Genomic DNA, 17,622 nt, shown 5'->3' with positions numbered 1-17,622 from the left:
CTTTATGAGCAACGGTCCCAAAATTTAAAACAGTGCATTAAAGAAATGGCCGCAGTTTTTTCTGAACTTACTCATGCATTCTGTCTTTAAACATATGAAAGTCCGGCCATGTTTTTGTTTGTGAATAGGAAAAGCTTCAGCTAAAACATCCATACACTAAATGAGGGCAAAATTTTTGAGTATAGCACATCTCCCAGAATGGTCTCCAAATCTTACAATTCATTTATTCAGACTAAGCATGTAATTTTAGTTCCACATCTTCGTCTGAGCCAAAAATTGCTTTGCTGTTACAGAACAGACTAAGAGCTAAATTCTTGTTCTATTATCTGTTCCCAGACTCAGGAAGTCTACTACTTGTTCTGTAATCAAGAACTGTTCAATGTTGACCAAATTAAATGTGAAAGCCAAAAATGCCATTCTTTGGCTAATGTTTCTTGACTGTATATAAAACATAAACATTTGAAAGAGATGATAATTTCTGGTTGAGTCCTGTATTTTAAATCCTGTTTTTAAACTGTAGCAGTCTGAACTTTGAGTTGCAAGTCAAGGAGTGACTAAGACATTGTGTGGTAGATGCTGAAACTACTATTTTTATTTGTCCCATGTAAAATGAAGGAACATCTGGATATCTTTTAAGTCTGTGTGAACCATTCACTGTAGTGGTTGCAGAATGGTCTCTACAAACATTCTTCTAAAGTAGGAAATGGCAAATTGGGTGTCTAGGAAACAAATTGGATTTTGTCACCTGTCTGTTTTTCTTGCAGGTAAAACCTCCTCCTGCTTGAGGTTCTAGATAGCCTTTTGGAAGGCAATACTACTACAGTAAAAGCACTTTACCAACTGGAAAGCTCTAGAAACTGGCATTTCTGATATCTCCCAATACAAATCTTCAGTAGGGTTGCCACATGTCCAGTTTTTGACCAGAATGCACAGCAGGATCTCTACCTGGCTCTGTGTAGCTCCCCGGAAGCGGCGACATGTCTCTGCTGCTCCTAGGTCAAAGAATGGCCATGGGAGCTCTGTGCGCTGCCTCCACCTTGCCCTGAGTGCTGGCTCCACAGTTCTCATTGACTGGGAACAGCGGCCAATGGGAGCTGCGGGGGTGGCGCCTATGGACAGAGGCAGTGTGCAGAGCTGCCTGGCCACACCTTCTCCTAGGAGCAGCAGGGACATGTCACCGCTTCCGGGGAGCCGCCTGGATCCAGCACCCGAAACCCCTCCCACATCCCAAGTTTCTACCCCAAGCTCCCTCCTTCACCCAAACTCCCAGAGCCTGCACCCCCTCCTGTGCCCCAGCCCCGAGAACCCTCCCACCCCCAAACTTCCTCCCACCATTGGTAAGTATAACTCTTAGTTAACTGGAATTTTTGTCTCTGGCACCCACCCCACCTCCAACATGCCAGATAACAAAGCTTTTACTGTAGTAACTTCTGGAAAGGAATCTGAGTATCATACATAAAACCCAGAGAATTTCTGTAATTTTTTTTCATTGTGAAGTTCAAAATTTAACTGACTGTCTGCAGAAAAAATCTACAGAATAATGCATATTACTCAGTGAATGTGTCCCGGAAGAAGGAATAAACTTTGTGGTCTTTGTTTTTGAAAAAGTCTGTTTCTTCTCAAGGGTTATAATGTTGGTTGCGCTGGTGTCAGGTTTTTTTGTTGACAAGTAATTTTTTTTTAAATTGTTCCATTCAGCACTGCTGTATTCTTTGTAAACTTATTGATGCAAATCTAGTCTGTAGTTCGTCATAAATCAGAATGTGAGAGAATACTATATAGAGAGTTTATTTTCATTGTCCGCTTAGCGGAGCTAAAATTGTAAATATGAATGTGGCCCTGAGATTTTTCAGCATTTCAGAGCATTAAAAGAAACATTCTAATGGAATCTCAGGTAACTAGAATTTATATATTTTGCATAAGATCATGAAAAGGACCTGGCACTTGTTGGAGTACTTGATCTGTCAGAGTTAAATGCCTATTATCTGCCTTTAATATTTTATTTCCTTTTGTGGTTGTTGAGTGAGAAACACCTTCCCCATTGGTCTATCCCTGATCTGCTATATCAGAAGCAATTCTCTGTACAGATATATGAATTCAATTTTTGCTACTTATGGTGTGGTTTGAAGAAGATTGATACAAGCACCAAATCTAATCTGAGGGTTTTGGAGAAAAGTTCCAGTCTGGAACAACCTTTTAAAAATTAATTTATGAAGAGAGGATTTTATATAATAAAATGGGAAAAATATGGGCAGGTTCAGATCATCTCTCTGGAGCACTACTCATTATGGCTGGCTAAATTTCTTAATAAAACAGTTTTAGTAAAGACTAGAATCTTCTGAAATATCACTCCTGAAAGCTTTTTTATATACATTTATTTCAGGCAAACATTTAGTAAGGAAGATATACAGATGACTAAATCTTAAAATATTTTTTCTTACAACTGAAGTTAAATATGTATGAAGAGTGAATTTAGAAGGAATGGAGTGTATGGTTGTCTCCAAGAAACATCTAATTCAGAGATTTTACTGGCCCTTTGATAAGGACCTTAAAGTTGTATTTTCTAAATACCAGTCCTGCAAATGTGACCTGAGCTGTGCCAATCAAACCGGGTAATGTCCATCTCACATACTGTCATAGGGGTTTTGCAGGCCAAACTATGTGCTTGGCTACATATGTGCAGCACCATAATCTCCAGATTATGCCCTCCACGCCACATATATAATATTGCAAGCACTTGTCGGAGAGTGGGGTTGTTTTTGTTCTTTCAAAAGATTTATGTGAAAATATTTTTGGATTTTGTTGCAATTTTTTTATTAAGTTTTCAGTTTTTCTTAAAAACAAACAAACCATTTCCCCCTTCCCCCAAATTTTTTGGAAGAAAACAATCCCCTCCCCCTCCCCCAAGTTTTTGACCAAAAATGAAATCTTTTTTTAATGAAAACCTGAAAAAAATTATTGGAAATAGGATAGTTCCTATGGAAATGCCCAATTTGACAAAACAATTTTTGGGGGGAAAAAATGTTTTGAATGAAATATTTTGACCAGATCTGCAAGTTACCTTTAAGTGAGTTTTCTCAGGCGGCACTGGAAGCATTATCTGCAGCCTCATATGAACAAAGTTATAGACATGTTCTTAACTGCTTTGTAGAATCAAGGCCTAAATATTTCTCTTTCTATACCATATATATTATTATTTTAGCTTTTGGGATTTCCTCCTTGCCAGTTCCATGCAGATGACTTAAATTTTATTTAAATAAACTTAGATGTTAACCTTGCACTTTTGTCTAATACAATACATGTGTAAAGATAAATAAACATGAGATTGAAATTTACTTGATCTCCCTAGACCATTAACCTTCTCTTATTGAACTGTGTCCAACACTACCATTTCCCCCAACTCATTTGTTGTCTTTATACCACTGTAATATGGGACAATACATGTGCTTAAATGCATTACAGGATTGAGGGCTTCAGCTATAAGAGAGTACATAATTCTCAGGTAGTGTCACAGGCATAGAAAGAAACTTTCCTAAATTGGAATTAATTACATTGCCCTTTTGCTGTTACCCCAGTCATCAGCCTTAACTGTTGGTGATATAGTGCACTCAGTTTTTACAATGATAAAACATAAACAATTTATTCGATGGTGGTCTAAATTTATCCCTGGTGTAACTCCATTTTTTTTTTCTAATAGAGTTAAAGCAGGAGTGAATTCGGTCTAATAGGTTTTAATCAAATTTAAATGATAGTACTCTGTGTAAAATATGCAATTGGACTAGAAACCTCATGCCCTAAATCAGACAAAAATGAAGCAAATGAACAGAAATTTGATTTGTTGTAAAATATTAAGCACTTATTTGAATGGTACAGAGTCCTTTAGGAAATCAAAAAAACTATTCCTATCTTTTCAACAACTTGACCTTTCCATCATAAAACACACAGGAATTAATAGATAATCTTTTCCCTTAAAGAATCTCTTCAGTGTCACAAAATATCTTCTGATTCATATGCATTCCAGAAGAAGTGTAGCTGGTTCCTGAGTGGAATTAGACAAGATTCTAATGTCTTTCATATTTCTGAAGAAACTTCTTGGAAGAACTGTAGAATACTTAAAATGTATTATAGATGTACTTTAAAGTTGTAAACAAGTTAACTGTCTCCCTGTACTTATTTCATGTCCTAATAGTCCAGTTTATCGCCTCCTAGAATTTATTACTTTGACAGTTTATCATGTTGCAAGGGAGCAAGGTATTTAAAAATTAAAAAAAAATTGTTTTTGCAACATCCGTGAGAGCGTTTTCTCAGGATGGATTTCCTGTCTTTCTCCAATCTATACTAGCCTATATTTTTGTCTCTGTTTCCTTTAACTCAAAAAGTATAAGGTGCAGACCACACTAAATTTGCGACTTGATGTAGCATGAGACATAGCAAAGCAAAGTCCTTATTTCTTGGTATTGGCATGAAATTCTCTCTATGCTATGCTGAGAATAAAAACAGAGTTATTCCTAAAAATGGCTCTCTCACCTGCCAATAGGTGGAGAGAAACAGCGTGGTAACAGAAACTATGAAAGGTAGTATTGGGACATGAAAAAGGACTAATCTCTTTCAGTTGTGTTGAATACCTTACCAATTAAGAAGCTACTTGGGGATGAATCATCATTCTCATAACATCAGACCTCCAGATTCATGTCAGTAAACATAATTATTCTCCAAACAATAATAAAGCTGGTACCTCTCCTTACCACTGGTTAGAGCAGCTAAGAAATCGTGTTGGTGCAGAACTGGTATCTGTAAAACAAGTGACATCGCTGCTAGGATTTTGTTTGAGTAGTGGAATTATGAGAAATTTTACAGATATATGGTTCTTAGAGTAGAGGCATCCCTGTATTCCACTTAGGTATATGTGTGTTGGGACCAGAGAATTTTGCAGAGCAGTCCATGAGGAGGGGTGAGATTCACACCTTGTGGCCAGAGCCGCTCTCCGGGGCGGTGTTGACTCTTATAGCCAGATCTCCTTCAGTTCCTTTGTACTGCTTGTGGCTGGAGTTGGAGCTCTGTGTCGTCTTAACCTCGCATTCTCTCATTAGTTCAGGTGTTTTTTTACTAGTTATATATAGTTAACGGTACCCATAGTGTAGTTAGATTAGTGTTAGTTGTATTTAGTTAAGTGTTTCTGCATGATGCCCTCACTGAGTTTAAATATTATCCATCTTGTGGGGGAACAATCCCTAGCAACAATCTGCATGCACAGTTCTTGTTGTGTTTGGGCGAAGTCCACATCAAGGAGCTGTGATTGATCTGTAGATCATTCAAGAAACAGACATTTGGACACTTCAACCAGAGTTATGTCTTCTGTAGTGACCAGGAGAAGGACACCCTGGTTGCAGAATTTGGGCATTGCTCCCAGTGTGCAGCAGACCATATAGAATTTGCCCTTTGATGACCAGGTGCTCTTTTTAGGTAAGACGGATGAGATCTTGCATATCTTTGAGGATTCTAGGACCATTCTACGTTCCTTGGGGGTGCATACACCGTCAGTGCAGCTGTGCTACTTAGGTGACCAACAGCAACAATAATACTGTCCACAGTGCACCTTTGGGCAGCCTTTTCCTCCCTGGTGACAGAAGAATAGCCCCACAAAGGGGCATAGGTCCCAGAGGAGGCAGTCAGGTCTGGAGTTCAGCCAATTGACACAGCCTCCCCGGCACCTCCAAGTGACAACTTTGACTCTTTGGTCCAGAGTAGTGGTCTGGTCATCACTCCCCTTACTCTGCCTCCATCTGGGGACAGGTTAGCTCACTTCTACAATATCTGGGACTCGACGACAGCTGGGTCCTAAGCACCATCACATGAGGCTATACTATCTAGTTCCTCTCCACTCTTCTCCCCCTATCCCTCTTAAGGGACTCCTCTCATGAGATATTGCTCCTTGAGCAGGACTGCTCCTTGCTGGCCTTGGGAGTGGTGGAGCAAGTTCTTCTGGAACACCAGTGTCAGGGCTTCTATTCCCGGTACTCTCTCTTTGGTTTGGGAACCAGGAAGTAAGACTTGTTCTCGACCTCTACAGCCTCCTCAAATAAATCAGATACATGAGGTTGCGTATGGTCATCTTGTCAACTATTCTCCCTGTGTTGACTCAGAATGACTGCTCAGAACCTTCAGGATGCTTACTTCCATGTGGCAATTTTTCCCAAGCCATGGAAGATTTCTCTGGTTCATCACAGCAAACCACTGTTTTCAGTACACAGTTCTTCCCTTTGGTCTGTCTTCTGCCCCCAGGAGTTTTACCAAATGTATGGTCAGAGTTGACAGCATACTTCAGGAAGAAGGGAATTCATGTCTTCCTCTATCTGGATGCCTTGCTACTCAGGCGCGGGTCCAAGGGAAGAAGTCCTTTCTCACATACATATCACACTGCACTTACACAACTGTCTAGGCCTCATTCTAAACATAGGAAGGTCAACACTGGTCCCAACACAGAACTATATCACTGGTAAGTTACCTTTTTTGGAGGTGGGGATATAAAAACCGTAATAGTTAATTGATTTTAAAATATTGGCATTTACAGAACGTGTCCATTTCAGAAAATTCCCCTTCCATTCTTCACATAACTGTGACCACTGCTTATTATACTAATCATAATAGTTTCACTGATACCTTTGTGCTCTCTCCTGTCTGTTCATTGGATCCACTTGTTGTCTCTTGTAGTAAAGTTAAGCTCTGATCTGGTAATGGACTGTGCATTGGCAGACTGCTCTGCTCATGTGAAGCCCCATTCACTTTGGTTGGGGAGTCATAGAATCATAGAAAAGTAGGGTGGAAGGGACTTCAGGAAGTCATCAAGTCTAGCCCCCTGCACTGTTGCAGGACAAAGTAAACTAGCACCATCCCTGAGAGGTGTCTGTCCAACATATTCTTAAAAAACCTCCATTGGTGGAGATTCCATGTCTTAAAAAAAACCTCCCTTGGAAGTCTATTCCAGGGTTTAACTATGCTTATAGTTAGAAAGTTTTTCCTAATATGTAACCTTAATTTCCATGGCTGCAGATTAAGCCCATTATTTCTTAACCTACCTTCAGTGAATGTGGGAAAACAATTTTTCACAGTCCTCATTATAACAGCACTTAATGTATTTGGAGGCTATCAGTCTCCTCCTGCCCTTCTTTTCTCAGACTAAACATGACCAGTTTTTTTTAACCTTTTGTAGGTCAGGGTTTTCTAAATCTTTAATCATTTTTGTTGCTCTCCTTCGGCCTCTTTCCAATTTGTCCACATCTTTCCCAAAATGTGGCAGCTAAAATTGGACACAGTATTCCAACTGAGGCCTCACCAGTGCCAAGTAGAGTGGGACAGTTACCTCTCATGTCTTACAGCATTCCTGTTAACACAACCCAGAATGACATTAGCCTTTTTTGCAGCTGCATCATGTTGTTGACTCGTATTCAATTTGATAGCCACTAAAACACACAGCAGTACTACCACCTGCACAGTTATTTCTCATTTTGTGGTTGTGCATTTCATTTTTCCTTCCTAAGTGAAGTACTTTGCACTTGTCTTTATTGAATTTCATCTTGTTGAATTAAGACCAATTCTCCAATTTGTCAAGATGATTTTGAATTCTGATCATGTCCTCCAAAATGCTTGTACCAGCTCCCAGCATGGTGTCATCTGCAAATTTTATAAGTACTCTGTCCACTCAGTTATCCAAGTCATTAATGAAGATACTGAACAGCACAGGACCTAGGACTGACCCCTGTGGGACTTCATTAGGTATGCCCACCCAGTTTGACAGCAAACCATTTAAAACTACTCTTTGAAAGAAAGTACTCAATCAGTTTTGATCCCACCTTATAGTAATTTCATCTAGACCACATTTCCCTAGTTTGTTTATGAGAATGTCATGTGTGACTGTGTGAAAAGACTTCCTAAAATGAACATATATCAAGTCTATTAATTCCTCACTAGGCTGTAACCTTGTCAAAGAAGGATATTAGGTTGGTTTGGCATGATTTGTTTGACAAATCCACGCTGGCTGTTCCTTCTTAACGTGTTATCCTCCAGATTCTTACAAATGGATTGCTTAATAAATTGTTCCAGTATCTTTCCAGGTAGTTAAGTTAGGCTGACTGGTCTATAATTCCCCAGGTCCTCTTTGTTGTCCTTTTAAAAGAAAGGTACTGTGTTTGCCCTTTTCCATTCTTCTGGGACCTCACCTGTTCTCCAAGAGTTCTCAAAGATCGTTGCTAAGAGTTCTGAGATTGCTTCAGCTAGTTCTTTAAGTACCGTAGGATGAATTTCATTGAGCCCTGCCAACTTGAATACATCTAATTTATCTAAATATTCTTTAAACTGTTATTTTCCTATTGTGTCTTGCATTCCTTCTCCCTCGTTGTTAATATTAATTGTGTTAAGTATCTGGTTGCCATTAACTTTTTTAGTGAAGACTGAAGCAAAATAGACCTTTTAAACACCTCAGCTTTCTTGATGTCATAAGTTATTAGCTCTTCTCAGAGGTGAAAGTGGGCCGGGACAGTGTACTGGTAAGAAGTGGCTGCCGGTACCTGCCCATACCCAGCCCACGTTAAAGCGCTGCCACGGCAGCACTTTAACGTTGCTGCCCCTTTTGCTCCCCCCTCCCCAGGGCTGCCAACAGTGGGGGCAAAAGAGTCAGTTGCCCTGGGGCCTGGCAATTTAAAAGGACCCTGGGCTCCCAGCCGTTGCTACCATGGCAGCAAGCAGAGCCCTGGATGGTGTGGTCCGGGCAGTGTGGAAGGGCTGGCTGGGAGAGGCTGACCCCTCCAGCCTCACCCCTTCAAACTGAGGCCAGGCCTCCACACTGGTAAGTATTTTATCTTACTTTCACCCCTGGCTTTCCTTCATTAAGTAGAGGACCTAAGTTTTCCTTTGTCTTTCTCTTGTTCCTAATATATTTAAAGAACTTTTTCTTATTGCCTTTTATGTCCCTTGCTAGGTGTAACTTATTTTGTGCCTTAGCCTTTCTTATTTTGTTCCTTATTTTGTTGTTGAATGCAGCAGTCTGCCTGCACGGAATTCATTCAAGGATTTGGAACCTTAAACTGCAAGCTCTTTGGGTCAGGGCTGGTGCAGTGCCTAGTACAATGGAACCCTGATTTTGATTGAGGCCTCTTGGCAAAACAAATAGCTTAAACTTGATTTCACCAGCGTCTTTTATTACAACTAATGTCGCTGAAACTACATGATGCATGCTCATAAATAAAGAACACTGAGTGCCATAAGTTTTGTTGCACTAGGGTATGAACATCTGGATAAATATTAGTTTGGTCAGCCACTATTGAAATGTTTATGTGTATGTTTATCTTAGTCATTTTAGTCATTTTTTTATGCAGGAATTAACCCAAAATGAGTGAAAGCTTTTCTGAGAATTCATATTAGGGTCTTTGTGCCATAACACAGGAATTGAAACATAATATATAGTTGCATTCCATTTCAGCTCATTGACTGGAATTAAATTGTTTTAAAGTTACAGTAATTAAAAATAAACAGATTAGCAGTTTAATAAGTAGGCATTTTTATGTCTTCCATGTATTCATAATACTGCTGAAGTGAGTTGCATAAATAATTGTGTTAATGGAATTAGGAGGAAAGCAAATTTCTTTTCTATTGCATTGTTCAAATATATTTCTTTTAAAAACCACAAAATAGCTTGAAGTTCTGGGAAAAATAATTAAAATATCTTTTCTCTGCAGATTAATTCCGTGCTGTTGTCTGGAAATTGAGCCGGAGATTAATTTTGGCACAGTGATTGCAAACAGTAAAGTAATTAGTAAAGAGATTAGTATTACTAACCATGGATCATCTCCAGGTAAATGTCACTATTCAGTAAATTACCAAAAGGTTTTATTTTTCTTTGAAAAAATGTAGTTTTTGTTCAAGTTAACACGTCAACAATAAAAGAATTTAGGATCTTATACAGGAGAAAATAAGGCTTTGATTTGAACAGGACTGTGAGTGCACAATTGCTGGTTTTGTAAAAGTCTGCCCAGTGTCTTAAGCTCAGTTGTGAGGTGTTGTGGAACTGCTCGGAGAAGGAGAGCTCATGTAAAACTTCTGGCAGCTGTAAGACTTCTGAGTATCCAAAAATGCATTTGTAGTAGTGCACTATTCTTGAATCTAGGCTGAGGCCTGGTCTATTTTATACAGTTAGGTCGATGCAAGGCAGCTTACATCGACCTAATTATGTCAGTGTAGTCACTACAGCCTTGTCCCACCGATGTATGTGCCCTACCACACTGACATAATAACTCTACCTCCATGAGAGGTGTAGGGTTTATGTCATTGTAGTTAGGGCAACACACTGTCTGCGAGGACACTGTGTTACTTACAGGTTTCAGAGTAGCAGCCGTGTTAGTCTGTATTTGCAGAAAGAAAAGGAGTACTTGTGGCACCTTAGAGACTAACAAATTTATTTGAGCATAAGGTTTCGTGAGCTACAGCTCAAATACATTTGTTAGTCTCTAAGGTGCCACAAGTACTCCTTTTTCTTTTTGTGTTACTTACATTTGCTGTTGGCTGTCTTGTCAATTTCATGGAGCTGCAAAATTGACAAGAAAGCCCCAATTCCTCTGCTGGGTCTCTGCTCCATGCTGGACTGCCCCCTGGGCTCCCCACTCCCTGCTGGAAGCCTGGCTGCACCAAGACTCCCATCTCCTGGCTGGGAGGCTGGCTGCCCGCACAGGCTCTCGTCTCCATGCTTCCTGCTGGGAGCACGGCAGCTGACCAGAATCCGGGCATGGTAAGAGGTCTCAGATGGCTGCCTGCCGGCTGGGAGCAGTGAGGCAAGTAGCCTGGGGGCAGCTGGGCTCCCTGCGGGGATCTGTGCAGAGCTGAGAGTCGTGGCTCTCAACCCTCCACACTGCCCCTCTTCAGTCAGTGGAAGCACTCCTGGTGAGGATGTGCACCACTGTGCATTAGAAATCACTAGATGTCTTCTTCTTTCCTTAGGCAGAATAGCTCACATATAACTGCTTTTATTACCTTTACTGAAGTCTGCGATCCCAATATCTTCCCACTGGCAAGACATATTGCTCTAAAACTTGGTAGGAATTGCAGTGGCAAATCCATCAGGATGAGGAACAGGCCATGCCTGTTACCACAGAATAAGTAGGGCAACTGTCTGTTCCAACTAGAGAGCTTTCATCGGGTCAGCATAGCTTTTGAGATCACACAAATTGGTGTTTCTAAGCAGGTGTCTCAAGTCCCTCAGCTTCTTGGAAGGAACCTTCTTAAGTGTATATACCCTTCAGGAGAAAATTCTGATGATGTGGTATGAAAAGGCTTATGTGGAATCTTTTAAGCAATCCCATATAAATAGGCTTGGCAGAACTGAATTTTTATTTATTTATTTTTTTATAATTTGGACACATAATATAGATATTTATTTTTAAGCCTTTTTTTTTTTTTTCCAATTTTTATCCGTTTAAATTTTCACAGTTAAGGGAAAGTGCCTGGGGCTAAGTCTCGGGGTGTGTGTCAGATAATTATTTAATGACAGTAGTAGTTGAGATTCAAAAAGTTAAAGCTTTATAACCGTCAAAACAAATTTGTCAACATCACGTTAAAATATACAAAATAAATGTCCTTATATCAAACTCTAATAAGCAACATTTTTCTTACTTTGACTTTCTGTACATTTTTATTATTATTGATGGAAATATTTTTTTGTTAGTTTTTGTGTGCACAGTGAGATTGACATACACCAACGTTTACCAATACAAATCTACTCCTTCCAAGCCTACATATAAATTATTTGATGACATTTTTCACTTGTCTGGGTTATGAGCATTTTCTTCCAGAAATCGTTTGGCATCTATTCTGGGTTTCAGGGAACAAACTTAAAGCATATAATTTTTCTCTGGCCTTTGGTCATGTGCGACTTAATACTTTAGAAATGCTCACTAAAAACTCCCTGCTTAATTATATTAAGGTGGCCCTGACTAAGCTGATGGAATCTCCTTTTGAGCCATTTGATACCTGTGAGCTCAAGTTTCTTAGGTAGAAGGTCATTTTCTTATGGCAGTGACTTTAGCTCATAAAATTAATAACTTTTAGTCTCCAGGGAACGATCCACTTTTATATTTCCTTTTTTTTAAGGATAAGGTGATGATATGAGTACATATACTAAATTCCTTCAAAATTCAACTTTTAGTTAATCATCCTACCATCATTTTATCCCATGCATGTAAGCCCATCCTGGTGAAGCTGTTCTTTGTACCAGTGTCAAAGTTTCTATAGATGTTTATTTGATATGGATTAAAATCCACCTGTTTTACACAAAAATAACAGGGAATATTGTTGCCAAGAGAGCCATATGAGAATGGCTCTTTGATTGGAAGTCTCACTGTTTAAAATCTGGCAGGCCTACAACTCAAGGATCACATCAACAGCCTGTTTGGGATGAGGGAAGCTTGCTGTGGCTGAAAACTTCTGATACATCTACAGGAGATTTGTGAGGCAGCCATGGTCACATAAATGCAAACATCTACTAAGCACTAGTGCTCAGATTTTGTTTGTGTTATAAAAAAAAATCTCTTTTGCTATAAGGTATCAAAACTGTTGCACACTTCAGCAATTTTAGAATTTTTTGTCTTAACTTTTTATTCCAGATGTTAGTTAGTATGTGTGTATTATCTATATAAAGTATACAAGGAAAGGTATTAACAAAAAGAAGAAAAATATTTGTATATACTGTTTGCTTTGTGAAAAGTTTCAGTTATAATCTTCTGTTTTCCCTAGAATCTAATGCTCAACTCTATGGGGAGAAAAGTGAGTGGTGATCCATGGAACAGTATAAATTTTCTATTATACAAAGCAGTTTGTTATATTATATAACAAAAATGCTTGTGACAGGCATCTTCAACTTGTTCTAAGCGTCTACTGAAATTTGTATTTGGTTCTATGTTTTTGTAGAGATGTCTCTGCAGCAGTTCGGTCTTCTAAAGTGGGAAATCTACCACTGCTGTAAATTGCTTACCTGTTTTACATATCATTTTTTTTGGCTGAGGTAACTTCCACTTAGGGGTAAATAGCCTTTCCATTGTACTTCTCACTACAACTTTGACAAATGCTCTTTAGGGGAAGAAATATTGATGTTAGTGTCTTCCTTTCCTGTTAGCATCATTACTAAGTAGAATGTTTAGTGCTAGCAGCTGTTCACTGGACATTTTGAGTGTACACAGATTTCATATATTTTTTTTTTTCTCCTACGAGGTTGGAACTTGATGTGTAATGTCTGATTTTTTTTGAAATCCGCCATTACTAATAAATGATCATTTATCTCCTAGAACAGAAATAGTTATGTGAGAAGTACTGATCCTTTACCTGTTTAAAGCATATGTATAATTCACCTGGAGTGAAGTTGATCCTGGTGCAGAAGAACCATATATAGCCTTCTTCACCATTTAAGCCCTGTGATGAAGGATGGGCTGCTGATGCAGGATTGGGCATATGGAGGTGGCTTTGTATAGGCTGGTGCAAAGGATAGTATTGAGGGCAGACAAGTGATGGACCGCTGAATCTATGATTATGTGGGCCCAGTGGACCTAATACTCCCTGCAAGTAATGTTGAGGGGCAGTATCCAGACACATGAGTAATGTCAGCAGGGGAGGGGCTGCATCCTGGCCTCTGGCTGAGGGAGTAGCTTACATGTGTCCTGACTCCATGTTGTTAATCAACATAAAACTTGAGTACTCAAGCTTTATTTTGATTCTGCATCTTGTTAAAAATCATAGAATCGGAGGACTGGAAGGGATCTCGAGAGGTCATCTTGTCCAGTCCCCTGCACTCATGGCAGGAATATGTATTATCTAGACCATTTGACATGGAAACTCCTGGCTTTATATAACAGCAGTTTTAATAGTTTATTGATACCTCTTGGTTGTCAGCAGATAATATGCTGCCACATGTGGAATACATCCACTTATCGATTCTATTGTTCACATAGTTTGTTAATTTTTAAAAAATGTATCCTACGCTTGTGCTTAGATTTTTCTCATTTGTGGTATACTACACTGCATACATACGCAGTTGTCAGTTGCACAGAAAGAGACGATAGACTTCTCCTTGGTTAAGCTCTTAAACATTTGGCTACTACAGCTACATAAAGCTATGTCTCAAATTTGCCTGACATACAAAGTGTTACTAGCAACTGTTTTATGATAGGTTTCAGAGTAGCAGCCGTGTTAGTCTGTATTCGCAAAAAGAAAAGGAGGACTTGTGGCACCTTAGAGACTAACAAATTTATTTGAGCATAAGCTTTCATGAGCTACAGCATTCATGCATCCGATGAAATGAGCTGTAACTCACGAAAGCTTATCCTCAAATAGATTTGTTAGTCTCTAAGGTGCCACAAGTACTCCTTTTGTTTTATGATACAATCAGTTGGGTTCTGAATGTCATTACGTTGTCTATTACAACAATAACTTTGCACAATGGCATTGTATGTGGGCATCTGATATTTGAGGAAAGCCAGAAAAACACAAATCTTAAATGTTAGATTAGGATTTTGTTTTGCAATATATGTGTTACAATACCATAATTTTATTTTTATAAGTTACAGTAAAGTTTCATAAATAGTACATAAAATAAAGTGTTTTTAGTTTATTCTATGTGTTGAATGCTAGATAATCTTCCATTTAAATGTTATATGTAACATACAATACTATATTTGTCTTAGGTGCATTTAAAATAAACTACAACGGAAGTGTCCCTGTTAACATAGTACCTGCCAGTGGAATGGTAGAACCCAAAACATTACAGTTGGTTAAAGTGGATATCTGTACAGATATACCGAGAGTCATTAGGGAAATGGCAAAGTAAGTGCAGAATGTGACTGCATAGTCTGCTTGCTTTGGATGATTTTTTTTAATGTCCTGTCTTATTTCTAAACTCTCTTCAGTTCAGCTATATTTATCCAAATGCTGAATGACTGGAACCACAACGTGACAAGAAGTTAAGTTCCCAGGCATCAGTTGCTGCCCCCAGTTGTCCAGACCTTTGCTTCATTAAATAGTTTTGCTGATGATATTAGCTCCATAGAGCAATGTGTGCCTGGCAACACTAAAACAGTATTGACAGGCAGTGGATGTATGTCTCTTGAGCTCAACGTTCTTCTGACCAAGGGTGTACATACTCTTGCACTGTTGGTTCCTGGCTCTCTACCAGTTGATGTGATTTGGGGAACTTTATCCTTTCTCTTTTGGTGGAATAGTTACAGAGGGTGTATTTTAAAAAAACCTTTACAGATTTGAGAGCCATTACAGGTTCCACTGGTATTCCCACTTCAGGTACACTGAGTCTCTCTCAGATCAGTAGAATCTTTCAAAATATAAATATTTTTAAATGCAACCATAATAGCTCTTTCCTTCGTAAAGAGTTTTAAAAAGTTATTTAAAGTCAGGACTTGATTAGTACAAAGAAAGTTAGTTTAGCAAAAAAATCTTGTTTTTCTTGTTTCTGAGTTCAAGTTGTGGGTCTTACCTACCAGGGTGGACCTGAGGCAAATAGTGCTGCATTTATTCAGACAAATGTTATTGTTAATAGGCATGACATTTCTCCAGTGCTTTGAAGGGTTGTACAACACGCAAAAAACCTTTTCTCTTCAAGAACTTGAAGGACAGCAGCAATTAATTATAAATTCTTCTGTTAGTTCAAGAATCCAGGAAAAGCTCTCCTGAGGAGGCAGTTTTCTGGCCCAAGTAAATCAGGTTGTCACATTCCTTGGCACTGAAGCCAGGATCATCTGACAAGTCCTATCCTGTTAAAGAACATCACAAGCAGAGGACTCCTAGAGATGATCCATCTAAGATAGTTCAATTATTGAAGGGTTTAAAATCTTCAGATCCAGCAACAGGGGAGTCTGGCTTTTCTAGTTACCGGGGGATTGAGAGATTTTTAGACTGAGCTAGGTTTTTATATGCTCAGTGAGAAGAATGTAAGGCTCCAAGGGTATGGTTGCCACTCACCCACTAACTGCTGGTACTGCTCAAAACCCCCCCAATGCCCCGTGTGTGATTCTTCCACCATGACTCTGCAGTGACAACACACTCAGAGAACACAACTTATAATGGGTACATAATCTCTTCATACTGTAGAATGTGTTTATTTTTGTGCCACTGTGGTTAGTTTGTTTACTATAGGCCTTTGATTTAGTCAGCTATATCAGAGAATTTAAAGTAAAGTTCCAATAAAATTCATGCATTATTCTTGTATGAATTTTAGATGTGTACATCTCATTTTTTCTCTGTTACCCTTTCCAACAGAGTGCAATTGCAAGGTTGTGGTGTCACAAACTTAAGGATAGAAGCTCATGTAGTTGAACAAGTTCTTGAATTATTAGGTGTGTCTCATGAAAACACACTAGAATGTATTCATTTTGGATCTGTCTATTTTGGAACTTCAAATACTGAACAAGTGGTTCTGTACAATAAAAGCCCAGAGACCATCAACTGGGTGGCAGTGCTGGAGGACGATGCTATTGGGGGAGAGATGGTAAGGAAACAATGTTGAATTTTTAAAAATTTCAGTGCAAAGATGTTTTGATGGCTGCTTTTGATTCTCAGTGGTTTTTTAAAATTTGCATTCTCCCTCTATTAATGTCCCTTACCTCAATCTTCTTTCGGTCAGTTGCTGAAAGATCTGTCCAACAGCAGGACTATCATTACAGGTTTTCATTGAGAGTAAAATGTTCATACCAGCAAGAAATCAAGTAAACTTTTTTAAAAAGAGAGTCAATTCATTTCATAACCCCCGGCTAATGTTTGTGGGTTTTATAGTATAAATTGAGAGGTAGGTGGTAGTGTTATATTTTCCTACTTCTTAAATTTTTTTGCTTCTGTCTCTTGTTGCTGTGGAATTTTCCACACAAAAAGGGAAAATTGACTGACATAACTATATTTCATGTTTTGGTGTTGTTTTACAGGGCACACATCTTCAGAAGAGTACTGATGCTGTTTTACAAGAATTGAGCTTCATAAATAGAACCAAAGAACTAGATGTTTCAAGTTTGATCTCTTGCATTCCCAACCAAGGAACCTTGCTACCTTATCAGAAAACTGTGGTTACACTGTGCTTTAGTCCAAAGTAAGTACACAGTGCAACCTTAAGAGGCTGACACAATAAAAGATGTAATTAATACATGCAGGCAAATCTATTTGCAGTTGTGTTAGATGTATTAAATTAACCCTTATGTCTCAAATTCTTTCCTCTGAATGTGCACAGATCAATGCTAGTTTACTGCTGATGGACAGTTTAAAATACATTATAAACCTAATTTTGTATATACAGGGTTAAAAATAAATTAATTAAAATAATACATTTTTGTTTGATAAATAAAGATGTATACATTTTCTCCCAGATTAAATCTACAAATTTCCTTTTAGTTCATCCTCCAAAGTAATCACAGATCAATCCAGGCAAGGAGGTTTGATTTACTGTTCAAAAATAATTTATAAACTCTTCTTGCTGGCTAGAAATTTTGTTGAGAGGCTTTGACAGATGAGTTACATAAGTTATAAGAACAATTCCTCCCCCCTCCCCTCCCCCAATTTTTCATCCAGGAAATCTCTTGAATTAGGGTAGTT

General features: G+C 38.7%; 1 protein-coding gene across 3 annotated transcripts in view; it reads left to right on the top strand.

The window, feature by feature from the left end:
• Positions 1–17,622, top strand: part of CFAP47 (cilia and flagella associated protein 47) — a 642,446-nt gene that overhangs the window by 13,265 nt on the left and 611,559 nt on the right. For all 3 annotated transcript variants that reach the window (XM_037902107.2, XM_043538024.1, XM_043538025.1), the window contains exons 3-6: positions 9,732–9,847; positions 14,718–14,856; positions 16,303–16,531; positions 16,962–17,122. In XM_037902107.2, the coding sequence (XP_037758035.1) occupies positions 9,732–9,847; positions 14,718–14,856; positions 16,303–16,531; positions 16,962–17,122 (645 nt within the window). The remainder of the gene's footprint in view (positions 1–9,731; positions 9,848–14,717; positions 14,857–16,302; positions 16,532–16,961; positions 17,123–17,622) is intronic.

This window comes from Chelonia mydas, chromosome 1 (genome assembly GCF_015237465.2).
Source record: "Chelonia mydas isolate rCheMyd1 chromosome 1, rCheMyd1.pri.v2, whole genome shotgun sequence".
Classification (NCBI taxonomy): domain Eukaryota; kingdom Metazoa; phylum Chordata; order Testudines; family Cheloniidae; genus Chelonia; species Chelonia mydas.
This window is presented reverse-complemented; position numbering and strand designations above follow the sequence as displayed.